General features: G+C 48.7%; 1 protein-coding gene across 1 annotated transcript in view; it reads right to left on the minus strand.

The window, feature by feature from the left end:
• ulk4 (unc-51 like kinase 4) overlaps positions 1-24,729 on the minus strand; it is a 585,662-nt gene that overhangs the window by 553,593 nt on the left and 7,340 nt on the right. Inside the window, exons 3-7 of the mRNA XM_085989398.1 lie at positions 23,960-24,099; positions 20,875-21,037; positions 12,522-12,623; positions 9,661-9,744; positions 7,421-7,496 (exon numbers count right to left, since the gene is read on the minus strand). Coding sequence (XP_085845524.1) covers positions 7,421-7,496; positions 9,661-9,744; positions 12,522-12,623; positions 20,875-21,037; positions 23,960-24,099 — 565 coding nt within the window. The remainder of the gene's footprint in view (positions 1-7,420; positions 7,497-9,660; positions 9,745-12,521; positions 12,624-20,874; positions 21,038-23,959; positions 24,100-24,729) is intronic.

Consider the following 24,729-nt stretch of genomic DNA (forward strand, 5'->3'; position numbering starts at 1 on the left):
CCCCGCTCCATCTCCCCCCCCAACCCCCGCTCCATCTCCCCCCCCACCCCCGCTCCATCTCCCCCCCAACCCCCGCTCCATCTCCCCCCCCAACCCCCGCTCCATCTCCCCCCCAACCCCCGCTCCATCTCCCCCCCCAACCCCCGCTCCATCTCCCCCCCCAACCCCCGCTCCATCTTCCCCCCAACCCCCGCTCCATCTCCCCCCCCAAACCCCCGCTCCATCTTCCCCCCCCAACCCCCGCTCCATCTCCCCCCTCCACCCTCAGCCCTGCTCCATCTTCCCCCGCCACCCCCCAGCCCCGCTCCATCTTCCCCCTCCACCCTCAGCCCCGCTCCATCTTCCCCCTCCACATCTTCCCCCTCCCCCCCCACATCTTCCCCCTCCCCCCCACATCTTCCCCCTCCCCCCCAGCCCCGCTCCATCTCCCCCCCCAGCCCCGCTCCATCTCCCCCCCCAGCCCCGCTCCATCTCCCCCCCCAGCCCCGCTCCATCTCCCCCCTCCAGCCCTGCTCCATCTCCCCCCTCCCCCTCCAGCCCTGCTCCATCTCCCCCCTCCCCCTCCCCCTCCCCCTCCAGCCCTGCTCCATCTCCCCCCTCCCCCTCCAGCCCCATCTCCTCCATCTCCCCCTCCAGCCCTGCTCCATCTCCCCCCTCCCGCCCTGCTCCATCTCCCCCTCCCCCTCCAGCCCTGCTCCATCTCCCCCCTCCCCCTCCAGCCCTGCTCCATCTCCCCCCTCCCCCTCCAGCCCTGCTCCATCTCCTCCATCTCCCCCTCCAGCCCTGCTCCATCTCCCCCCTCCCCCTCCAGCCCTGCTCCATCTCCCCCCTCCCCCTCCAGCCCTGCTCCATCTCCCCCCCTCCCCCTCCAGCCCTGCTCCATCTCCCCCCTCCCCCCCCGCTCCATCTCCCCCCTCCCCCCCTGCTCCATCTCCCCCTCCCCCCCTGCTCCATCTCCCCCTCCCCCCCTGCTCCATCTCCCCCCCCTCCAGCCCTGCTCCATCTCCCCCCTCCCCCCCTGCTCCATCTCCCCCCTCCCCCCCCTGCTCCATCTCCCCCCTCCATCTCCCCCTCCCCCATCTTCCCCTCCCCCTCCCCCCCAGCCCTGCTCCATCTTCCCCTCCCCCTCCCCCCTCCAGCCCTGCTCCATTTTCCCCCGCCACCCCCGCTCCATTTTCCCCCGCCACGCTCCATCTTCCCCCGCCACCCCCAGCCCCGCTCCATTTTCCCCCTCCACCCCCAGCCCTGCTCCATTTTCCCCCGCCACCCCCCAGCCCTGCACAGGAGTCTGACTTTGGCTCAGAACCATCACCCTCCATCGGGCTGGTCCCAGAGTGCCGGGTAATAATATTGCAGCTTAAAAAAAACAAAGAGAAGGTTTTTTTTAAATTTATTCATCCCGGGGATGTGGGCGTCGCTGGCAAGGCCAGCATTTATTGCCCATCCCTAGTTGCCCATGAGAAGATGGTGGTGAGCCACCTTCTTGAACCGCTGCAGTCCGTGTGGTGAAGGTGCTCCCACAGTGCTGTTAGGGAGGGAATTCCAGAAAAAATTGACCCAGCGACGATGAAGGAACGGCCGATATATTTCCAAGTCAGGATGGTGTGTGACTTGGAGGGGAACTTGGAGGTGGTGGTGTTCCCATGCGCCTGCTGCCCTTGTCCTTCTAGGTGGTGGATATTACGTCCGTGAATAATTGAGACACGGACAGCAGGAGTGGAATAAAATAAGTCTTTACTGATGGAAGTCAATAGTGAAACTGAAACAACAGAGGCTCACTAGCGCCTTTTATACAGGGGTGGTTACTGCCGGTACTGCAGTCTGAGACCAGTTATTCTCAAAGGTACATACACAATAATTCCTCCCCTTTTAGATAAACAGTACATAACATTCATTTGACAACTAAATGATAACCAATGTATCTAGCAACTGTAATTGTGATTGTAATTAGTTAAGTTTAAGCAATTATAAGTTCAGTCTTTGAGGAGGCTTCCTGATTCTGTCTGGATAACGCCTCTTTGGGGTATCAGGTTCTTCTGGCAATGTTGAGTCGGGATCAATGTCGTTGTTTGGTTCATCTGCTTCCAATATTACCGGTTCTGCGGTAGCTGCAATTGGAACGTCGCTTTCATTACCAGGTGTATCAGATCGTGGTGTGGAGTTGACGTTTTCCAGTGACTCTAGAATCTGGTCAGCATGGCGTCTTACAATGCTCTCCCCAACGTCCACGGTATACATGAGAGGTCCTTGTCGTGTACAAATCGTTCCTGGCTGCCATTTCACAGTGCGGTAGTCCCGGGCCAAAACTGGTTGACCTTTCATTCATATTCTGAAACTGCCTGTTCTCCACATCTCTTCGGACGTTTGGCTTAACCAAATCCAAGCGGCATCGCAGTCTTCGATTGAAGAACATCATGGCTGGAGTTTGGTTGGTAACCGCATGTGTCGCATTCCGGTAGGCAAACAAGAAATTGTCCACCTTGTGTTGTAGGGGTATATCTTCATTACACATTGCCTTGATAGCCTTCTTGAATGTTTGGACAAACCTCTCGGCCAATCCATTAGTGGCTGGATGATATGGGGCAGATGTGTAATGCTTAACACCATTGTTCTTTAAGAACCTCTGGAACTCTTCAGCCACAAACTGTGGTCCATTGTCAGAGCAAATCTGTTCAGGCAGCCCATTCCTGGCGAATATGGTTCGTAAGACTGTGATCGTTTTTTCCGTGGTGGTTGAGGACATTTTTATTATCTCTGGCCACTTTGAATGTGCATCCACCGCAATTAAAAACATCGAGTCCATGAAGGGACCAGCAAAATCAATGTGCACCCTTTGCCATGGAGATGAGGGCCACTCCAATGGATGCAGAGGAGCTTGTGGTGGGGCGTTTTGGACCTTCTGGCATCCTGCACAGCTCTTGGTCATCTCTTCGATTTCTCTATTGATTCCCGGCCACCACACAAACGCTCTGGCTAAGCTCTTCATTTTTACCCCACCCAGATGACCCTCATGAAGCTCATTGAGCACTCTATCCGTCAACTTAGGTGGAATTACTACTCTGGATCCACACATCAAGGTTCCTCTGCACACTGACAGCTGTTCTCTTCTCGGCGAGAATGCTGGCAGCAGTGGTTCGCCATGTGCTGGCCATCCCTTCACCGCTAAATCATAGACCCGTGATAGTGTCGGGTCATTCCGTGTTTCCTTTTCTATGTTTGCATTCGTCACAGGGAGACATTCGACTATGGTCGAGTGGAATAACTCCATTGGATCCACTGCAAGGTCTTCTTCTTCCACCGTCGGCAACGGTAGGCGTGACAATCCATCAGCATTTCCATGCTGTTTAGTTCCTTTGTACTCGATGTCATATTGGTGTGCCCCTAGGAAAAGGGACCACCTCTGCAGCCGTTGTGCTGTCATTATCGGTACGCCCTTCTGAGGGTTGAAAATGGAGACAAGAGGTTGATGATCGGTTAGGAGAGTAAATCTTTGACCGTGCAGGTAGTGATTGAACTTCTTCACCCCCCACACTAGGCTGAGGGCCTCTCTGTCAATCTGGGCGTAGTTACGCTCAGAAGTTAACGAGCGTGACGCAAAAGCTATCGGCCTCTCTAAACCATCAAGGAATTTATGTAACAGTACCGCCCCAATGCCATAGGGAGACGCATCACACGCAGTCTGATCGGCAGTGCTGGGTTGTAGTGAGCCAATACTTCCCTTGAAGTGATTAAGTCCTTACTCTTCTGAAAGGCACGCTTACAATCATCGCTCCATTTCCATGCTACCCCCGTTCGTAGCAGGGCGTTCAGTGGGTGCAGAATTGTCGACAAATTCGGCAAAAACTTATGATAGTAATTCACCAATCCGAGGAATGACCTCAGTTGCGACACATTTTCAGGCACTGGGGCCTTAACAACCGCTTCAATTTTGTCAGGCGACTTATGTAACCCCTCTTCATCAATCACGTGGCCACAATAAGATATCTGTTTCTTAAAAAATTCGCACTTGGGGCGGTTGGCTCGCAGCCCATGTTCCCGTAGTCTAGTGAGCACCTGTTCCAGGTTGTTAAGGTGTTCACTGTCTGATGCGCTATCAATTACTCATAAAAGACAGAGTTAAGAGAGTAACTAAAGGCTTTTATTAACAAAAGAATGAAGGTCTGCCTCGAGTGGTCGACCGGTCCAGAATACAAAGGGCTGGGGAGCAGTCACCTTTATACTAGGACTTGTGGGAGGAGTCAGCTGAGGCATGTCCAGGCATGTACACAGTGGAATACAAACAGTGGTTTACCACACTGTCATCTTCACCCGTCACAAGAATGTCGTCCAAGTAACACTGAGTCCCCGGAATCCCTTGCAGGACTTGTTCCATCGCTCTTTGCCATATCGCCGGAGCCGATGCTACTCCGAATACCAATCGATGATGCTGGTAAAGACCTTTGAGAGTGTTTATCGTGAGATACTTCCTAGAGGACTCTTCAACCTCCATCTGCAAATATGCTTGTGCAAGGTCAATTTTTGTAAAATGCTTCCCTCCAGTGAGGCGAAGATGTCTTCTATCCTTGGAAGAGGATATTGTACTGTGTGAAGGACAGGGTTCACCGTCACCCTGAAATCCCCACAGATGCGAATCTTCCTTGGCTCCCCGGACTTATTGCTTAACGTTTTCTTCATGACAGGAACGATGGGTATCGCCCACTCGCTCCAGTCGACCTTAGACAACATGCCCGCCTTCTCCAGATTCTCCAGCTCTGCCTCGACGGCTGGGCGAATTGCATATGGTACCGGTCTTGCTTTGAAAAACTTGGGAACTGCATTCTCTTCTATTTTTATCGAGGCGGTTACGCCTTTAAGCATGCCCAGTTCTTGTTGAAATACCTCTTTGGCGTTAGCTAAGATTGTTGACAATCGTCCAGGAGTGACGCCTTCATCTTTTTTACCGTCCACCGTCATTGCATGAATGGAGTGCCAATCTAAGTTTATCTTCCTGATCCATTCCCGTCCCAATAACGGTGGTCCACCATTTGGCAGTATGTAGAGATACAATTTCCGTATTTTCTTGCCGTTGTATTCGACAGGCACCCTTATTTTTCCTCTGGGGTATACTTTTTGCCCCGTATACGTCGTCAAGACGATGGATGTCTCTCTCAAGGGTATGTGTGAAAATAGCCGCTTGTAGTCTCGTCGATTCATGGCGGTTAGCGCTGATCCTGTATCCAATTCCATTTTAACTTGGGACCCTGCTATCGTGAGGGTGACCCAAATGGTTCGGTGATCCTCTTTTGTGATTACATTGTGAAGTTTGAGACAGCTTAGTCTCCTGTTTCCGGATTCACTATCGCTCATCTGGTCTTCGGAACTACTGTCCGTCATCTTTTGTACTTTCTTGTACGGTTCCTTAGTAGCCTTTTTGTTGTCGCTGGTCTTCTTCCCAGACCTGCAAACTCGTGCAATGTGTCCCATCTTCCCGCATTGCCTACATATTTTGTCTTTGGACCAGCAGTCCTTCTGGTCATAGTTAGTTCTGCCGCAGCGATAACATTTTGCAAATCCCCGTGTCATTTCGTGGGTGCCGTATTCCTGTGGTTTTTGTTGAATTACTGCAGCTCCCCTGGCTGCTGCTTCATACGATACTGCCACGCTGAAAGCCTTATCTGGCGTCAGCTCTTTCTCTGAGAGTAACTTCTTCTGTGTTCCTTCACTCAGGAGTCCACAGACAAATTTGTCCCGTAGGGTATCTGCCAGTCCTGCTCCGAACTGGCAGTGCTTTGATAGCTTGCGTAGTTCCGTAAGGTACTCAGCATTGCTCTCATCTTTATGCTGAGTTCTCCTGTGGAATTTAAATCTTTCTGCTATCAACAGCGGTGCAGGGTTTAGGTGCTCCTGTAGGACAGCAACAATTTCGTTAAAACTCTTCGCCTTCGGTTTGGCTGGAGTAATCAGGTCCCGCAATAGGCCGTACGTTCTAGCGCCCATTAAGTTTAGCAATATCGATGCCTTTTTCTCCTCCGCTATTTCGTTTGCCTCGAAATATACCTCGACTCTTTCCACATACGTGGTCCAGTCCTCTATTGTATTATCAAAAGCAGTGATACAGCCAGTCTTCAGCATCTTGCAAATCTAAAATGGCACCTCCCGCACTTTGCCTTCTTCCCCGCTGATTAAGATGGCGCCTCCCGCGCTTTGCCTTCTTCCCCGCTGTTGTTAGCGCTGCTTTCCGCGGTTTCTTGCGCGTTTAATTTTTTTTTTTTTATTATTATTTTCCCGTCGTGGAACAACCCTGTGGGACTCTTGCCTCCCTCTTCGCGGGTCTATACGCAGCCCGGCTTCGTAGCACCGGCCGCGCCCTGTGTGTTCCACCCTCTCTCTTCTTCCCGACAACGCTGCTCGGCCCCGTTGCAAACCACCCGCTCGAGTTCGCGACCGCCGCAGCCCAGGAAGGATCAGTGCACTACCTGCCACCAGCCCGATTAGCTGAAGCACCGTCGACAGGAACCAGGCCCCGCTTCCGACAGCTTCTCCAGCAATCTTCAACTCCGCAACACAGGGCGGATGCCCACGGTCGACGCCCGTTTCTACTGCTTCTTACTTTCTTTTCTTTCTGGCCTCAACCTCTGCTCACTTCGCTGTAGGAATGGATCCCAGGAGGTGGTGCAGACTGTAGGTAGGTTCGTATCTGCTCGTCGCCAGTATTACGTCCGTGAATAATTGAGACACGGACAGCAGGAGTGGAACAAATTAAGTCTTTACTGATGGAAGTCAAGTGAAACTGAAACAACAGAGGCTCACTAGCGCCTTTTATACAGGGGTGGTCACTGCCGGTACTGCAGTCCGAGACCAGTTATTCTCTTAAAGGTACATATATAACAGTGGAGGTCGCGGGTTTGGGAGGTGCTCCCAAATAAAATGAAAGGGAATGTATTTTTTAAATCTATTAAATTTTAAATGGTCTACATCCTTCTTTAGATCAAGTTCAACCTCAACTTCAACTTTTAAATCATCACAGAGAAAAATATCCGATGGATACCAAGAACCTTGCACCACACAGGTAACCTTCCCCGCTTCACAGCATACACAACCTTGTTTTGGGCACCATCCTAGCTCCTTGACTAAAGGAGGCAGCTTTCAGCTCCAAGCCTCAGCAAGAGCATTAAACATGTAGATGTAGGTATGTGGTACGTCCAAAAATAACTAAAATCAGTATATAAATAGAGAGTAAATAACATTACAGTATGGAAAAAGGCATTCCAACAAAATTATAATGTAATAGTTCAACATTCAAGAAAGCCGCAATTCAAGCTGTCATCGCGCTCTAATCATTGGATGCGTGAACATCTCAATATTATTTCACAGGGAACCAATCTTTATCACCCGTTGTAAATGAAGAGTTAAGCCCTCAACCGAGGTCCCACTCAATTACCTTTTTGAAGGGTCTTTCTGAAGTAAGTCTTCAATCAAGCCAAGAAATTCAATGGAAGGTTTTTGCCCTGTAGATCCTAAGAGAGAGTTTTAAACTTGAGAGCAATTTGTCTAGAAATTAACAAATGAGAATCACAACATACACTTTTTGCACTGGGCTATCTGCCTTTTAAAACTGTAGGCAAATCACACAACTTTGCAAGTGAAGCGGAGGATTCTGCCAGGCACACCAACCAGGCGGCACTGAATTCTGCAGACTGAAGCCTGCCTCCTACTTTACCGAGGCTCTCGGGAATCGGGACTGCCAGCTGACTGCAGCACTTAAATGGAGGATATTCGCTCTTAAAAGCAGAGCCATTTTCTTGCCCCCTCTGAAAGGCAGTATCTGCCCTACAAAATAATGTCTGGAAGTAGAAACATGGGCACAATGGCCCCGCTCAATGAAGAAGTCCTGCTGTGGAAGGAGCAGCACAGGAGGTCGCTCTTTTGTAGGCACACCTGGGAGCTAATGCATTAAAACATTTACAAGCATCCACACAGGCACCAAGATAAGTGGACTCCCCTTTGCAAGCATGCTGCCTTTCTCTGTGAAAGGTATGCCACACAGGATTTGGTGCTTCACCACCCACTCAGGGATACAAGATCGCGCGTTTCTCTTTCCACTGCCTCTTGTGTGCAGAGCACCTTTTCCTGAGTATCTGCACATTATGCAGCGAAGCAGGCCATGACTTCTACCTGCTGGAAAGAAAAATAGGAATAGGGACAACGATTTGCAATTACACAGTGCCTTTCATGTAATAAACCACCCAAGGCACTTTATATATGGAAAACAGGTGGGCAAATAGGCACCGAGCTATGGAGGCAGAGGTTAGGAAGGGTGACCAAATGGTTGATCAAAAAGTTGAGTTTTAGGAACATTTTATGGAGGAAGTTCCAAAGCGCAGGAGCGAGGCTGCCAATGGCTCTGGCACCAATGGGGAGGAGACACACAAACAGCCAGAATCAGAGGAGGGAAGGGTGTGGGGAGATACAAAGCAGATAGAATAGGGCTTGGCCAAGAAGGGATTTGAAGATGATGATTAGCATTTTAAATTTAATATCTTAAAGACAGGATGTCAATGCAAGTCAGCCAAGTTGGGGTGATGGGGATGGAGCTCGGACAGGCAGAATTGGGCCATCTGAGTTTGGGATACGTTCAAATTTATGGAGAGTGGAGGATTTTTTAATGTTTTTTTAATTCGTTTTTTATGGGATGTGGGCGTCGCTGGCAAGACCACATTTATTGCCCTCGAGAAGGTGGTGGTGAGCCGCCTTCTTGAACTGCTGCAGTCCGTGTGGTGAAGTTGCTCCCACAGTGCTGTTAGGGAGGGAGTTCCAGGATTTTGACCCAGCGACGATGAAGGATCGGCGATATATTCCCAAGTCAGGATGGTATATGACTTGGAGGGGAACTTGGAGGTGGTGGTGTTCCCATGCGCCTGCTGCCCTTGTCCTTCTAGGTGGAAGAGGTCGCGGGTTTGGGAGGTGCTGCCGAAGAAGCCTTGGCGAGTTGCTGCAGTGCATCTTGTAGATGGTACACACTGCAGCCACGGTGCGCCGGTGGTGGAGGGAGTGAATGTTTAAGGTGGTGGATGGGGTGCCAATCAAGCAGGCTGCTTTGTCCTGGATGGTGTCGAGCTTCTTGAGTGTTGTTGGAGCTGCACTCATCCAGGCAAGTGGAGAGTATTCCATCACACTCCTGACTTGTGCCTTGTAGATGGTGGAAAGGCTTTGGGGAGTTAGGAGGTGAGGCACTCGCCGCAGAATACCCAGCCTCTGACCTGCTCTTGTTGCCACAGTATTGATGTGGCTGGTCTGGTTAAGTTTCTGGTCAGTGGTGACCCCCAGGATGTTGATGGCGGGGGATTCGGCGATGGTAAGGCCGTTAAATGTCATGGGGCGGTGGTTAGACTCTCGCTTGTTGGAGATAGTCATTGCCTGGCACTTATGTGGCGCGAATGTTACCTGCCATTTATCAGCCCAAGGCTGAACGTCGTCCAGGTCTTGTTGCGGGCATGGACTGCTTCATTACCTGAGTATGGGATGGATTGATCGCTATACCAGCAGAAGCAGCAAATTAGTCAAGTCTAGAGGTGCTAAAGCGTGGACAAGCTTTTTCCTGGCTTTGGGACTGAGGAAGGGCAACAACCATTAAAGTATTGGCTTGAATGCTTCACAAAATATTCTGAAGAGTTACTGAACCTTGAGGCTTGGGCGGTGGTGGATCTTCGTACAAAATCAGCTCGACCAACTCAGAAAAGCTTTCTGAGAAAAATGGTGGTCTTCCTGTTGAATAAACATAGCAGCCATGAGCAACAAACATCGTTACCAACAACGCAAGGATGTTCCAGGTCTCTGCGTGAGGACCACACTCCGAGCACCAGTACAAAACCACCTTTAGAAAACCCAGCTGAATCATTTATTGCTTTCTTAATCTCTCCAAGTTTTAACCTGTTCAACTGTGCTGCTGAATTACACAAGAATTTAGTTTAAGACTCTTCATAACCAACTGTCAGAATTTACTTCAATAATAAGAACATACGAATTAGGAGCAGGAGTCGGCCATTCGGCCCCTCGAGCCTGCTCCGCCATTCAATAAGATCATGGCTGATCATCGACCTCAACTCCACTTTCCCGCCCGATCCCCATATCCCTCGATTCCCCTAGAGTCCAAAAATCTATCGATCTCAGCCTTGAATATACTCAACGATTCAGCATCCACAGCCCTCTGGGGCAGAGAATTCCAAAGATTCACCACCCTCTGAGTGAAGAAATTCCTCCACATCTCAGTCCTAAATGTCCGACCCCTTATCCTGAGACTGTGACCCCTGGTTCTAGACTCTCCAGCCAAGGGGGAAACAACCTCTCAGCATCGACCCTGTCAATCCCCCTCAGAATCTTATATGTTTCAATGAGATCACCTCTCATTCTTCTAAACTCCAGAGAGTCTCGGCCCAATCTACTCAATCTCTTCACTGTTCTTTCTCCCCCCTTTTAGAATTATTATGCTCAACAAGGCGAAGGATAATCGTGGAGAATTAAATTCTTCCCATTTCAAGGACCCAGTGGCAGCATCAAATACTTCTAGGTTAGTAATAGTATAGCCAGGTGCGCAGTAAAGCTCCAATGTGCTTCAGCCCCAACCTCCGAAGAGCAACGCCTACTGTACCAGTGGGACATTTCTCCATTTCCCCGACCAGGGCTTCCTGTGACATTCCGAAACAAAACTATCAATTATTGTTGAATTAGAGAAAGTTTTGCGCTTAAGGCCATGCCCAAACTCTTTCCACATAGGACCTTTACAGCCAGCAGACGGAGAAGATTTTCACCCCCATCAGTCTGGACTGGATTTAAACCTAGGTCCCAGAGATGAAAGACAAGTGTCTCACCACTGTGCCCCCACAGTTTCCCTAACTGGGTTCTATTTGATAGAGAGCCGAGAGGGGTATTTTGGTAGAATGTACTCGAGCTCCAAAATGCCTTGCACTCCAAGAATGCTGATAAAACTGACTTTCACATAACAAGAAATATTATATTCAAGGGTGAGGTGATGTCCTGAGGTCTTATTAAAGCAGTCACAAGGTGAGCCCGTGCACACCAGCAAGGTTATAGATTCAAACGCCCAGTCTATGTCAAGTCAGCGGATACCAGCAGTCCCATCAGGGATGGCTAAAAATATGCAGGGTTCCCAAAACTGATCCAATCCAGTCGCCCACAGATACAGCACAAGTCATTGCACGCCGAGTATTTTTATTGGTGAATTATAGATTTTATTTAGTGTAAGGCCTGACATTACTGTCGGGGACAATTGTAGACATTACACATCACAGAAAACTTAAAAACAAAGGAATCAATTATATCATGCAATGTTTTGTTAGAACACTCCGAAGTGTCAGCTGTGGCTCAGTGGGCAGCACCCTCGCCTCTGGGTCAGAAGGTTGTGGGTTCGAGTCCCACTCCAGAGACTGGAGCACAAAAATCTAGGCTGACACTCCAGGGCAGTGCTGAGGGAGCGCCGCACTGTCGGAGGGGCGGTGCTGAGGGAGCGCCGCACTGTCGGAGGGGCGGTGCTGAGGGAGCGCCGCACTGTCGGAGGGGCGGTGCTGAGGGAGCGCCGCACTGTCGGAGGGGCGGTGCTGAGGGAGCGCCGCACTGTCGGAGGGGCGGTGCTGAGGGAGCGCCGCACGGTCGGAGGGGCGGTGCTGAGGGAGCGCCGCACTGTCGGAGGGGCGGTGCTGAGGGAGCGCCGCACTGTCGGAGGGGCGGTGCTGAGGGAGCGCCGCACTGTCGGAGGGGCGGTGCTGAGGGAGCGCCGCACTGTCGGAGGGGCGGTGCTGAGGGAGCGCCGCACTGTGGGAGGGGCGGTACTGAGGGAGCGCTGCACTGTGGGAGGGGCAGTACTGAGGGAGCGCCGCACTGTGGGAGGGGCAGTACTGAGGGAGTCCTGCACTGTGGGAGGTGCCCTCTTTCAGATGAGACGTTAAACCAAGGTCCTGTCTGCTCTCAGGTGGACGTAAAAGATCTTATGGCACTATTTCGAAGAAGAGCAAGGGAGTTCTCCCCAGTGTCTGGGCCAATATTTATCCCTCAACCAACATCACTAAAAAACATTATCTGGTCATTATCACATTGCTGATTGTGGGAGCTTGCTGTGCACAAATTGGCTGCCGTGTTTCCTACATTACAACAGTGACTACACTTCAAAAAGTACTTCATTGGCTGTAAAGCTCTTTGGGACAGCCGGTGGTTGTGAAAGGTGCTATAGAAATGCAAGTCTTTTTTTCAATTAAGTGCAGCAGCAAAATGGTGCTCAAATCTGCTTTCCCATGAAGTAGCAGCACCGAAGTTTTCACATTTTTCAAAGTGACACGGTCGTGTATATTAGCAGTCTCCAGGTACAGAGTTTTGAAAAAATAAAAATAGGAATTAAAGTCACAGAGAGGAAAGGTTGGACAAATTGACACTCACCGACACCACACAACATAAAACTCGTGACTTTTCAATACAGTGGCGGCAGAAAGAGTAAAAGGAAAGATTTCAAGTGAACATGTTCAAAAACCAACCTGAAAACATCTCGTACAGTACACAGCCCAGAGACCATAAATCACTGACTGGAGAGCAATCTTCACCCTCCAGAACCTCTGGCGCCATGTATACTGAAGACCCTAAAAAGAAAACTTTTATCAATGAAACGTATCAAAATAAAATGAACAGCACTCAGTTATCGTTTCTTCAAATACATGCCTTTCATGGGGGGGGGGGGGGGGGGAAACATTGCTCAGAGGGAAAAAAACTAGGCGTCAACTCCAATGGCAATCAATGAATCAATCTTTGGGCTCTGATACCGATGCTCAATATTGTGTCTTTTAGCCATTTACATTCAGCTCAAACCGTCTAGTCCCATGGTTCAAATCTGGACGATGCATTTATTCAAATAATATTCACTTCAGAATTGCCCCACCACTTGTTTACTACATGTTTGTTAGGTCCGTGGTTCAGTGGATAAATAATCACACGGATGCTGTACATTAACAAATAACAGGTCTTTACTGGAGGAGGGTAATCTCTAGACTGGGGTACAGAGGCATGCGCAAAGCTTATATACCGGTGTGGTCACTGCCGGTACTACAGTATACAGGAGCTGTAAAAAGTAGTTCTGACTTAAAAGGTACATACACTACAATTCCTCCCCTTTTAGATTAATAATAACCCCCTTAATATTGAAATAACAATTACATTTTTACCTGTACATTAAATAACAAAAGTCCATTTATAGATTCAGTCTTTGGGGCGGCTTCCTGACCCTTTCGGGATAGCGCCTTTCCAGAGGTTCTTGTTCTTGGTGCAGAGGCGATTCTGACCCCTTTTCATCGGATAGTTCATCGGGTTCCACTGCTACTGGGTCTGAAGTAGATGCCACCGGTATGTCGGGTTCATCCCCAGGTACTCGAGACATGGGGTTGACGCGTTCCTGTGACGCTAAGATCTGATCGACGTGGCGTCTCACAATGTTCTCCCCGACATCCACTGTGTACATTAATGGCCCCTGCCTTGTACATATCGTTCCGGGTTGCCACTTCTCTGTTCGATAGTCACGGGCCAAGACTGGTTGCCCTACATTGAAGCTCCTTGTCGGCTTCTCGTTGATGTGCTGGAATTGTTTGTCCTCAACATTTCTTCGCACATTTGGTCTCAGCAAGTCCAGACAAGATCTCAACCTTCGGTTAAAAAACATCATGGCCGGGGTCTGGTTGGTAACTGCATGTGTCGCGTTTCGGTAGGCTAATAAGAAATTGTCCATCTTATGCTGTAGTGGAATTTCCTCGTCGCACATGGCCTTTATCGCCTTCTTAAAGGTTTGTACGAACCTCTCAGCCAATCCATTGGTGGCTGGATGATACGGGGCGGATGTGCAATGCCTTACCCCATTCCTTTTCATGAATTTTTGGAACTCGTCGGACACAAACTGTGGTCCATTATCAGAGCAGATCTGCTCTGGCAAACCGTTTCTGGCAAATATGGTCCGTCGGACTGCAATCGTTTTCTCTGTCGTGTTGAAGACATTTTTATCACCTCAGGCCACTTTGAATGAGCATCCACTGCTATTAAGAACATTGAGTCCATGAATGGACCAGCGAAATCAATGTGCACCCGTTGCCATGGAGAGGAGGGCCACTCCCATGGGTGTAGAGGGGCATGTGGTGGTGCATTTTGGACCTTCTGGCATCCTAAGCAGCTCTTAGTTAGGTCTTCGATTTGTTGATCGATTCCCGGCCACCACACATAAGCCCTAGCAAGGCTTTTCATTTTCACTCCCCCCAGATGACCTTCATGTAGCTCATTTAGCACTCTCTCCCTTAACTTGGGTGGAATCACAACTCTGGATCCACACATCACTGTCCCCTGGCATACTGACAGCTGTTCTCTTCTGGATGAGAATGCTGGCAACAGTGAGTCGCCATGTGTTGGCCATCCCCTCACCGTCAATTCATATACCCGTGACAGCGTCGGATCATTGTGGTTCTCCTTCTCTATATCCGCGTTCGTTACTGGCAATCGTTCAATTATTGACGAATAAAATATCTCGAAAGGGTCCACTGCTGGTGCTTCCTCCACAGTAGGCAGTGGCAGGCGCGATAGCCCATCAGCGTTCCCATGCTGTTTCGTGCCCTTATATTCTATTTCATATTGATTCGCCCCTAGAAACAGGGACCATCTTTGTAACCGCTGTGCAGTCATTACTGACTCGCCCTTCTTAGGATTAAAGATGGAGACAAGTGGTTGGTGGTCAGTCAGCAAGGTGAACTTCTGCCCATGCAGATAGTGGTTGAATTTTTTTACTCCCCATACTAGGCTGAGGGCCTCCCTGTCAATCTGGGCGTAGTTGCGCTCGGCTGAGGTTAGTGACCGAGACGCAAAGGCTACTGGCCTCTCCAACCCGTCTGGGAATTTGTGCGACAGCACCGCTCCAATGCCGTAGGGTGATGCATCACATGCCAAACGAATTGGTAGTGCTGGGTTGAAATGGGCCAACACCTCTTTTGATGTGATCAATTCTTTACACTTCTGGAAAGCTCGTCTATGTTCGTCATCCCACTTCCATGGTACCCCTGTTTGCAGTAGGGTGTTCAGCGGGTGTAATACCGTAGACAAATTTGGCAAGAACTTGTGGTAATAGTTTACCAGCCCGAGGAACGACCTCAGTTGTGACACATTTTCCGGTGCTGGAGCCTTGACTACTGCCTCAATCTTGTCAGGGGACTTATGTAACCCCTCTTCATCGATGACGTGGCCGCAATACGAGATCTGTTTCTGGAAAAACTCGCACTTGTGGCGATTAGCTCGTAGCCCATACTCCTTTAATCTGGTGAGCACCTTCTCCAAGTTAGCGAGGTGATCACCGTCATTTTCGCCCGTGACCAAGATGTCGTCCAAATAACACTGGGTCCCTGGAATCCCTTGCAGGACCTGATCCATCGCCCTTTGCCAGATAGCCGGAGCTGAGGCTACTCCAAACACCAGCCGGTTGTATTGATAGAGACCTTTATGAGTGTTGATCGTAAGGTAATGTTTCGAAGCTTCTTCTACCTCCATTTGCAAGTACGCCTGGGCTAGATCAATTTTGGTGAAGCGTTTACCACCAGATAGCGAGGCGAAAATATCCTCAATACGTGGAAGCGGATATTGCACTGTGTGAAGGACTGGGTTCACGGTCACCTTAAAATCCCCACAGATGCGGACCTTCTTTGGTTCCCCAGGCGTATTACTCAACGACCTCTTCATTACAGGAACGATGGGTGTAGCCCACTCGCTCCAGTCCACTTTGGACAGTACTCCTGAACGTTCGAACCTTCCAGCTCTGCTTCAACAGCTGGTCTGATCGCATAAGGCACTGGTCTGGCCTTCAGAAACTTTGGGCTTGCATTTTCCTCTATTTTAATTGTTGCTGTTATTCCTTTTAGTGTTCCTAGTCCCTCCTGGAACACTTCTTTTGCATCAGTTAGCATTTTTGACAGTCGTCCAGGTGTGACGTCGTCATCCTTTTTGGCCTCAACCTTCAGTGCCTGTATGGAATGCCAATCTAATTGTATCTTCCGGATCCATTCACGTCCTAGCAGTGGTGGTCCTCCATTTGGCAATACATATATATCCATTTTAGGTATTTCCTGGCCTTTATATGTCACTTTCACCCTTATTTTTCCTTTGGGGTAGACTTTGTGCCCCGTATACGTCTTCAAGACAATCTCTGTAGCTTTCAAGGGTATGTGTGAAAATAGCCGCTTGTAGTCTCTTTGATTTATGACTGTTAGAGCTGACCCTGTGTCCAATTCCATTTCCACTTGGACTCCGTCTATCTTGAGTGTAACCCAGATAGTCTGGAGATCCTCCATTTCGGTTACATTATGTAGTTTCAGACAACCCAGCTCCTTGCTTCCGGAGTCCGTGTCACTTTTCTGTTCGTCTGAACCACTGTCCATCTCCTGGTGTACCTTTTTGTACTTCTCCTGTGGCGATTTCTTACTGTTGATTTTCTTCCCAGACCTGCAGACTCTTGTTATGTGTCCTGTTTTCCCACACTGTCTGCACACTTGGTCCTTGAACCAACAATCTTTCTGGTCATGTGTTGTTCTGCCGCAGTGATAGCACTTCCCTGTTCCATAGGTCATTTCGTTGGTGCCATATTCTTGCGGTCTCCATTGTATCTCTGCAGCGCTCCTTGCGGCTGCTTCGTGTGATACTGCCATACTGAAAGCTTTGTCCAGCCTAAGGTCCTTTTCTGATAGAAGCCGTTTCTGGGTTCCTTCACTTTGTAGCCCACACACAAACTTGTCCCTTAACGTGTCTGCTAGTCCCGCTCCAAACTGGCAGTATTTCGATAGCTTGCGCAGTTCCGTTAGGTACTCAGCATTGCTTTCGTCTTTGTGTTGGTTCCTTTTATGGAACTTAAATCGTTCTGCTATCAGCAGCGGTGGGGTTTAAGTGGTCCTGTAGGATTTCTACTATGCTTTCAAAATTCTTGTTTACCGGCTTCTCTGGGGTTATTAGATTTCGCAGTAACCCATAAGTTTTTGCACCCATGGAATTTAACAGAACCAGTGCTTTATTAGCATCTGGCACTTCATTCGCCCTGCAGTACACCTCAATACGTTCCACATATGTCGCCCAATCTTCGACTTCATTGTCGAACGTAGAGATACTGCCACTCTTCGGCATCCTTGGTTGTGCGTTAACTATCACCAATGGCGCCTCCCGCGCTTCCCCTTCTTCTCCGCTAGCACAAAATGGCGTCTCCCGCGCTTTCCTTCCTTCCCACGCTCACCCTTCTCCGCTGCGGCTTCTCAAAATGGCGTCTCCCGCGCTCTTCCTTCTTCTCCGCGGCTCAATGGCGTCTCCCGCGCTCTCCCTGCTTCTCCGCGGCTCAATGGCGTCTCCCGCGCTCTCCCTGCTTCTCCGCGGCTCAATGGCACCTCCCGCGCTCTTCCTTCTTCTCCGCGGCTCAATGACGCCTCCCGCGCTCTTCCTTCTTCTCCGCGGCTCAATGACGTCTCCCCTTGCTTCGCCCCGCGGACCCTGACCAGCCCGTGATCCCTGGCTGTGCTCTGCACGTTCTTCTTTTGATATTTTTTGACACCGCTCAGTCTAGAACCCAGCTGTTCCTTACCCTCTCTCCGGTTGCTTTATTTTTCCTCGACGCCGCTCGGTGTTCAACCCCCGGCTGCGCCCTGCGCTCTTCACCCTCTGTCTTACCCCGTCGACGCTGCTCGGCTCTCTCTCCGCCGTCGGTCGGCTCCAGCCGCCACTGCTCGGGAAGGGTCTGCGCTGGACCTGTCGTCGGTCTCTTACTGCTCGTTGTGGCTGGGGAACCAAGCCCGGCTCTCCACAGCCTCCCCAGTGAAGTTGGATCTCTGCCTGACTGCTGGGCGGTTGTTCGTAGTCGACACCCGTGTTCCTGGACTCGACTATTTTTTTTATTTTTTTATGTTGCAGGTAGATTCAAATCGACACTCGTCGCCACTGTTAGATCCGTGGTTCAGTGTATAAATAATCACACGGATGCTGTACATTAACAAATAACAGGTCTTTACTGGAGGAGGGTAATCTCTAGACTGGGGTACAGAGGCATGCGCAAAGCTTCTATACCGGTGTGGTCACTGCCGGTACTACAGTATACAGGAGCTGTAAAAAGTAGTTCTGACTTAAAGGCACATACACTGCAATGTTGGCCTCCAATTCGTCCCTTCCGAACCCACGGCTCCAATTTGAACTCTCTGCACCCTCCTGGGTGTTCCTCTTTTCCCACATTCTGATGGGCCTGCCTCTGAATCTTACCCGTCCAGCCCAATGAGTCTGTTTCTATTATTATCGATCCCACGTTGCTTCATGTGTGTCCTTTCCCAGGTGAGCCTAGCTGTCTGTACGGGTGCCATTAATTCAAAATTGCACCCTCTCTCAGCAACAAGAAATAACCACATATTATTTATGCCACCAAAATGTTGCGCGCAACGGCAATACAATTGTTCAAACGTGCGTCACACAGAGAGGGAGTGGCACTGAAAGAGTCTGCACTGGGATTAGGCGATGTGGTGGATGAGAGCATGGAGACAAGACATACAAAACAGTGAAGAGAAAGCTTCCCCCCCCCCCCCCCCCACTGGCAAGTGTTCCAAAACCTCCACATACCAATAAACACTACCTGGATGTCTGGGGTACGTGGGCAACAATTATCCAGTCCGACTTCAAAGCACAACGGCTAACACTTTAAATAAATATTTAACTTTCACAAAATACATTTCGGCAACACTCAGCACTGTCTGAGATAAACTGAAAAAATGAGGCACCATGAATTATGACACTCAGACCTTTTAAAAAGTGAATCTAGTACTTAAAAAAATATATAGCTCTCTACACATATTTGGGTAAGCAAATTTAACTATTATACTTTATTATTATAATATAGGGTTTTTTTTTTACACATCAAATATGAATACACTACTGAACAGCAGCACATTGTCCTTATATCTCCAGGGCAATCAGGGATGGGCAATAAATGTTGACCTTGCCAGCGATGCCCACATCCCGTGAGTGAATTACAAAACAGTGCCTTTAAAGTAGAAAAGCGTTACAAAGCTCAAGAGTGAATCCGAATGCTACGTGGAGCCAGGCTAACACTTTTATTTAATGCAGTTCTTTAATTATATTTTGTGAGAAATGCATTTCAATAGGCACAATTATTCAGAATAAATTTGTAAGTACTGCAATCTATTAACATAAAGCCCTGCAGCCCACCATGAACAGGACAGTCGCAGCCCACCTGCTTATAACCGGAGACACTCAGCTAATCCCCAGAGAGAGTGTGCACAGCAGGGCAGTGACAAGAGAAATCACCTCACAGCTCTTCAGCTACACCAGTGACCAATTCTCTTGCTTGCAACAGTTCAGGAAAACACTCACAATTTTTGCTAAAAGTTGTTTTTGTCGCTGTCTCAGTTGGTAAATTCACTACCTGGTGTGGAACTGAGCCACTCCGGATCCAGTCGATACATGGTTTATGCTGCGTTACTTGAGCTCAGCTGGAATGGTTACAGGAGTGTTAGAGCAGGCCTCAGTGTCCCACTGTTAGAGAGAGCCACGGTTCCCAATCCTGATCACTGGTCAGCGGGTCCTGCCGCAAAGTACATTTGGTCTTTGGGTGAGGACAGGGGCTTGCTGAGCTCTGACCAAGGGTCATCACCCTGAAACACTGACTCTGTTTCTCTCTCCACGGGTGCCGCTTGATATGCCGAGTGTTTCCAGCATTTTCGGTTTTTATTTCATGCTCAGCTATGATCGGATAACCCGTGGGCTTCCGATAATAGAAACATAGAAGATAGGAGCAGGAGTAGGCCATTCGGCCCCTCGAGCCTGCTCCGCCATTCAATGCGATCATGGCTGATCATCCAAATTCAGTACCCGGTCCCTGCTTTCTCCCCATATCCCTTGATCCCTTTAGCCTTAAGAAATACATCCAACTCCTTCTTGAATATATTTAATGTATTGGCCTCTACTGCCTTCTGTGGTAGAGAATTCCACAGGTTCACCACTCTCTGGGTGAAGAAATTCCTCCTCATCTGTCCTAAAAGGCTTACCCCTTATCCTTGGACTGTGACCCCTGGTTCTGGAATCCCTGACCATCGGGAACATCCTTCCTGCATCTAGTCTGTCTAGCCCTGTTAGAATTTTATAAGTTTCAATGAGATGCCCTCTCATTCTTCTAAACTCCAGCGAGTATAAGCCCAATCGACCCAATCTCTCCTCATACGTCATTCCTGCCATCCCAGGTATCAGTCTGGTGAATCTTCGCTGAACTCCTTCCATGGCAAGAACATCCTTCTTCAAATAAGGCGACCAAAACTGCACACAATACTCAAGGTGTGGTCTCACCAAGGCCCTGTACAACTGCAGCAAGACATCCTTGTTCCTGTACTCCAACCCCCTCGCTGCGAAGGCCAACATACCATTTGCCTTCTTAACCGCCTGCTGCACCTGCATGCTTACCTTCAGCGACTGGTGCACAAGGACACCCAGGTCTCGTTGCACTTCCCCTTCTCCTAACCTATTGCCGTTCAGATAATAATCTGCCTTCCTGTTTTTGACACCAAAGTGGATAACCTCGCATTTATCCACGTTATATTGCATCTGCCATGCTTCTGTCCAATCACCCAACCTGTCCAAATCATACTGGAGTTTCTCAGCATCTTCCTCACAGCACACACGCCCACCCAGCTTTGTGTCGTCTGCAAACTTGGAGATATTACATCTAGTTCCCTCGTCGAGATCATCATTAATATATATTGTGAATAATCTAGGTTTAAAGGTGACTCAAATTTCATATCGTCCATGAACCTTATTTAGGAGTGCTTTGAGAAAGACTGTTACCTCGAGCCCGGCTTTTAGACTTCCGTCTTTGTGTGCCTTCATTGCTTTCCCCGACATCATCTTCTGCACCAATCAGTGAAAAGAATTCATCCAGATTCTCTCCTTCTGCTTTGGCTAGACTGAAGTTACTGTATTTCAGAGTGCCTGGTCCATCCAGCAATATCTAGACAAGGAAGGGCATAAGAATTTTGGAAAAATAGGAATGCTGCAGGCAATGCTCCCCCTCATTTTTTGGGGGGCCAAGCGGCCCATTCAAAATTCCGCACGTGCACGTTTTTTTCCATTTAAAAGCCACTGAGCCGGCTGTGCAGGAGCTCCAGAGCCACACAGCTTAAAGGGAACATTGGCTGCTGGTAGAAAGTGTGTTCTGAAAAACACTTACGATCTTCAGTGTTGACAGTTTTTTTTTGTGCCACAGTGAGATTTGAATTTGCATCCTTAAATTCCACAAGATATTACCATTTACGACAACAATTTGCATTTATCTAGCAACTTTAACATAGTAAAACGTCCCAGGGCAATTTAGAGGTGCAAGGGGGAAAAAAATGGATGTCCAGCCGAAGATGCTTTTGGGAGGGGCGATCGCAAGCTTGCTCAAAGAGGTGGTTTTAAGGAGGGTCGTTAAAGGAGAGGGAAGTGGAGAGGCAGATGGGGTGAGGGAGGGAATTCCAGAGGGTGGGACCCAGGCAACGAAAAGCTTGGCTGCCAATAGACTGGGAAAGAGGAAATGCACAAGAGACCTGAGTCACGGGAACAGACTTTGGGTGGGGTGGGGAAAGAGAGACTAGTGTGCCAGGAATGCTGGAGGACGTTGTGTAAGAATATCGTTTGTTTTTACATTATTCTAACAGAACAAAGACAGCACAGCTAATCTCGACAGAGCTGATTTAAACTGTGTGCTCACAAATTCTATCTTCTGATCACAATGTCGCTGATAACATGGGAGAGGATGAATTTCAGGGCCGAAGTCATTGTTCTGTAAGGATAGGCACGTAAAAATTATTAACTAAATAATCTAGTTGTCATTAATTTAATACAATATTGAGCTAAAAGGGTTGTTAGGTTGAAAAAGCAGGCTTTTGGGGGAAAAAAAACAGGCTTTTAATCACAGCAGGGGGAGTGCAAGAGAAGGAAACGACTTCAGTATAAATAAGGCAATAGGTTCCTTTTACTACAGAACAGATCAAAGGCTTGTACAACAAAGTCTACAGTTCGGGTAAAGCAAGGAGCGGAAGCGATGGTACGGTGTGGGGTCCCTCGTCATTGTCCAGCAATCTGTTCAATGATCGAAGGATCATAAACACCCAACACAATTGAATCTAGCAGGAACTAGGCAATGGAAGAAAATGGTCTTGAAAGAGAAACATTTCACTCAGTTGGATCTTTTTGATGAGCTTCAACACCAAGTGAACAGGCTTGGATAAGCAACACTTGGCAATTTCCTGCTAGAAGTTTCCTAGACTTTGCTTTTAGATGCAAGGCTAACTGTGTACTATTCTACATGAAGTTTTAAGATGAATGTTCTGTATGAAGTTTTAAGATGAATGTTTAAAAAATAATAATAAATGAAGTTACTTGCCAGACATATTACTGTCTCTAGCTTTGAGGAAGGAATTAGGCAACAGGTTGCAGAGATAGGGAGGGATGAGGCCATGGAGAGATTTAAACACAATATTGAGAAGTTTAAATTTGAGGCGTTAGTAGGATTGGAAGTTAATGTGGGGAAATGAGGATGGGAGCGATTTACAAGTGGGACTCGGTGTGGGATAGGATACGGATAGCATTTGGATGAACTGAAGCTTACCAGAGGGTGGAGGATGAGAAGCTAGACAGGAGAGCAGTGGAATCATCGAGTCTGGAGGTGATTAAAGGCATGGATCAGGATTTGTGCAGTAGATGGGCTCAGGTGAGGGCAGAGACGGGCGATCTTACGGAGGAAGGAATAGGCAGTCTTTGTGACGGAGAGGATATCCGGTTGGAAGCTCAGCATAGGGTCAACTAGGACGTCAAGGCTGTTAACAGTCTGATTTAGTCTGGAGCAGTGGCTGGGGAGAGGGATGGAGCAGGTGGCAAGCGTACACAGCTTGTGACAGGATCGGAGGACTACGACTTTGGTCTTCCCGAGGTTTCACTGGAAAAAAATTGAGGCTGATCCAAGATTTTCCAGACAATCCGGCAGAAGAGGCATTGGAGGGGCCAAGGGAGGAGGTGTTATCAACAAACATGTGAAAGCTGATGATGTCGCCAATGGGTAGCCCGTAAATGAGGAAGAGGAGGTGGCCAATAATGGATTTTTGGGGGACTCACGAGGTGGCTGTGTAGGATAGGAAGAGAAGCCATTGGTAGCGATGCTCTGGCTAAGATCAGATACTTGAGTGGAATCAAACAAGACCAAGCTCACTGAGCTGGAGAAAGGAAGCGAGAAACATAGAAGATAGGAGCAGGAGTCGGCCATTCGGCCCCTCGAGCCTGCTCCGCCATTCAATGAGACCATGGCTGATCATCCAAACTCAGTACCCCGCTCTAGGTGCTAGAGGAGGATGGTATCGCCAATCATGTCAAATGGCCGCAGAGAGGTTGAGGAAGGAAAATGCATTCCTGTCAATCAGAGAATGTCATTCATGACCTTGGTTGGAATAGTTTTAGTGCTGCAGGGAAGGGCAGAAACCTGACTGGAGGGATTGAATCACAATGTTGTGGTGTAAAGGGGTGGGATTGGAAGGAGTGCTGTCCCCAGTCTGCTTCTCAACTCTCGTGCAACTGCTTTCAATATCGGGGAAGGCCTGAAAGGACATCACGCACCTGCCCTCTCATCTACAGATGGCTCTCGGCACACAGTAACCAAGAAAGGGCAGTGACAAGGAATAGTACACAGAATTATGCACTCACAGAAGAGGCAAGTGCAGAGTGACGTAAAATAGATGCCATTCAATTTCCAACCCAGAAAAATGTACCTTGTTGCATATTGCCAAGTAATGAATAATGTAACCATGGCAACAATGGTAAATCTTAGGAACCAAACACTTTCATTATTCAACTACAGCAGAAACTCGGAGCCTTGTCTAATACAACAGTGCCCATTTACCTTGGCAGGGTTAAGATCACAAAAAATGATGCCCAGCTCATGAATATGGCACAAACCCGCCACCAAGTCAATACCGAAGTCTCGAACTACATCCTCATGTAAATATTCATCTTGGGCGATGACCGTTGCCAATGAGCCGCCTGCAATAGACACCGTAGGATTAACAGTATGAAGGTAGTCATAAAAAGATGAGAGAATACAACATACATCTCCTTAACATGCTTTAAATACTGCCAACAACATTGGGAATTGGAAGAAAGGCATTTTCTCATTCCAGCTTTTACACTCAGTGACCGCCATGCCCGAAGGCAAAGGAGCAAGAACAAGAAACACTTTTATATCTACAGTATTCAAAGTTTTTCCTTTAATAATTTTACATAAGGCTCTTTATTTGTTTTACGGGACAGGCTGGACGGACCAGTCGGTCTTCTCCTGTCCGTCTGTTTTCATGTTTGTACGTTTCACCAAATGCCAAGGATGCATCCCAACACTCTCAATTGCCCCCTTAGTCGTCATCTTCTTAGGCAGTCCCTCGGAACCGAGGATGACTTGCTTCCACATTAAAAATGAGTTCGCAGGTGACTGATGAGTCCAATGCGGGACCTACAGTCTCTATCACAGGTGGGGCAGACGGTGGTTGAAGGGGCCCCCTTAGTGCAAGACCTTTTACTAGCAATGCACGGAAATTATTAAGACTAACCGGTCAAGCTAATTTCTACGTTTAATAGTTTGCTTGGAAATGTACCAAACACATGACGTTTCCATTGTTG

This window comes from Somniosus microcephalus, chromosome 5 (assembly GCF_052327205.1).
Source record: "Somniosus microcephalus isolate GS21.2 chromosome 5, FLI_Smic_1.0, whole genome shotgun sequence".
NCBI lineage: Eukaryota > Metazoa > Chordata > Chondrichthyes > Squaliformes > Somniosidae > Somniosus > Somniosus microcephalus.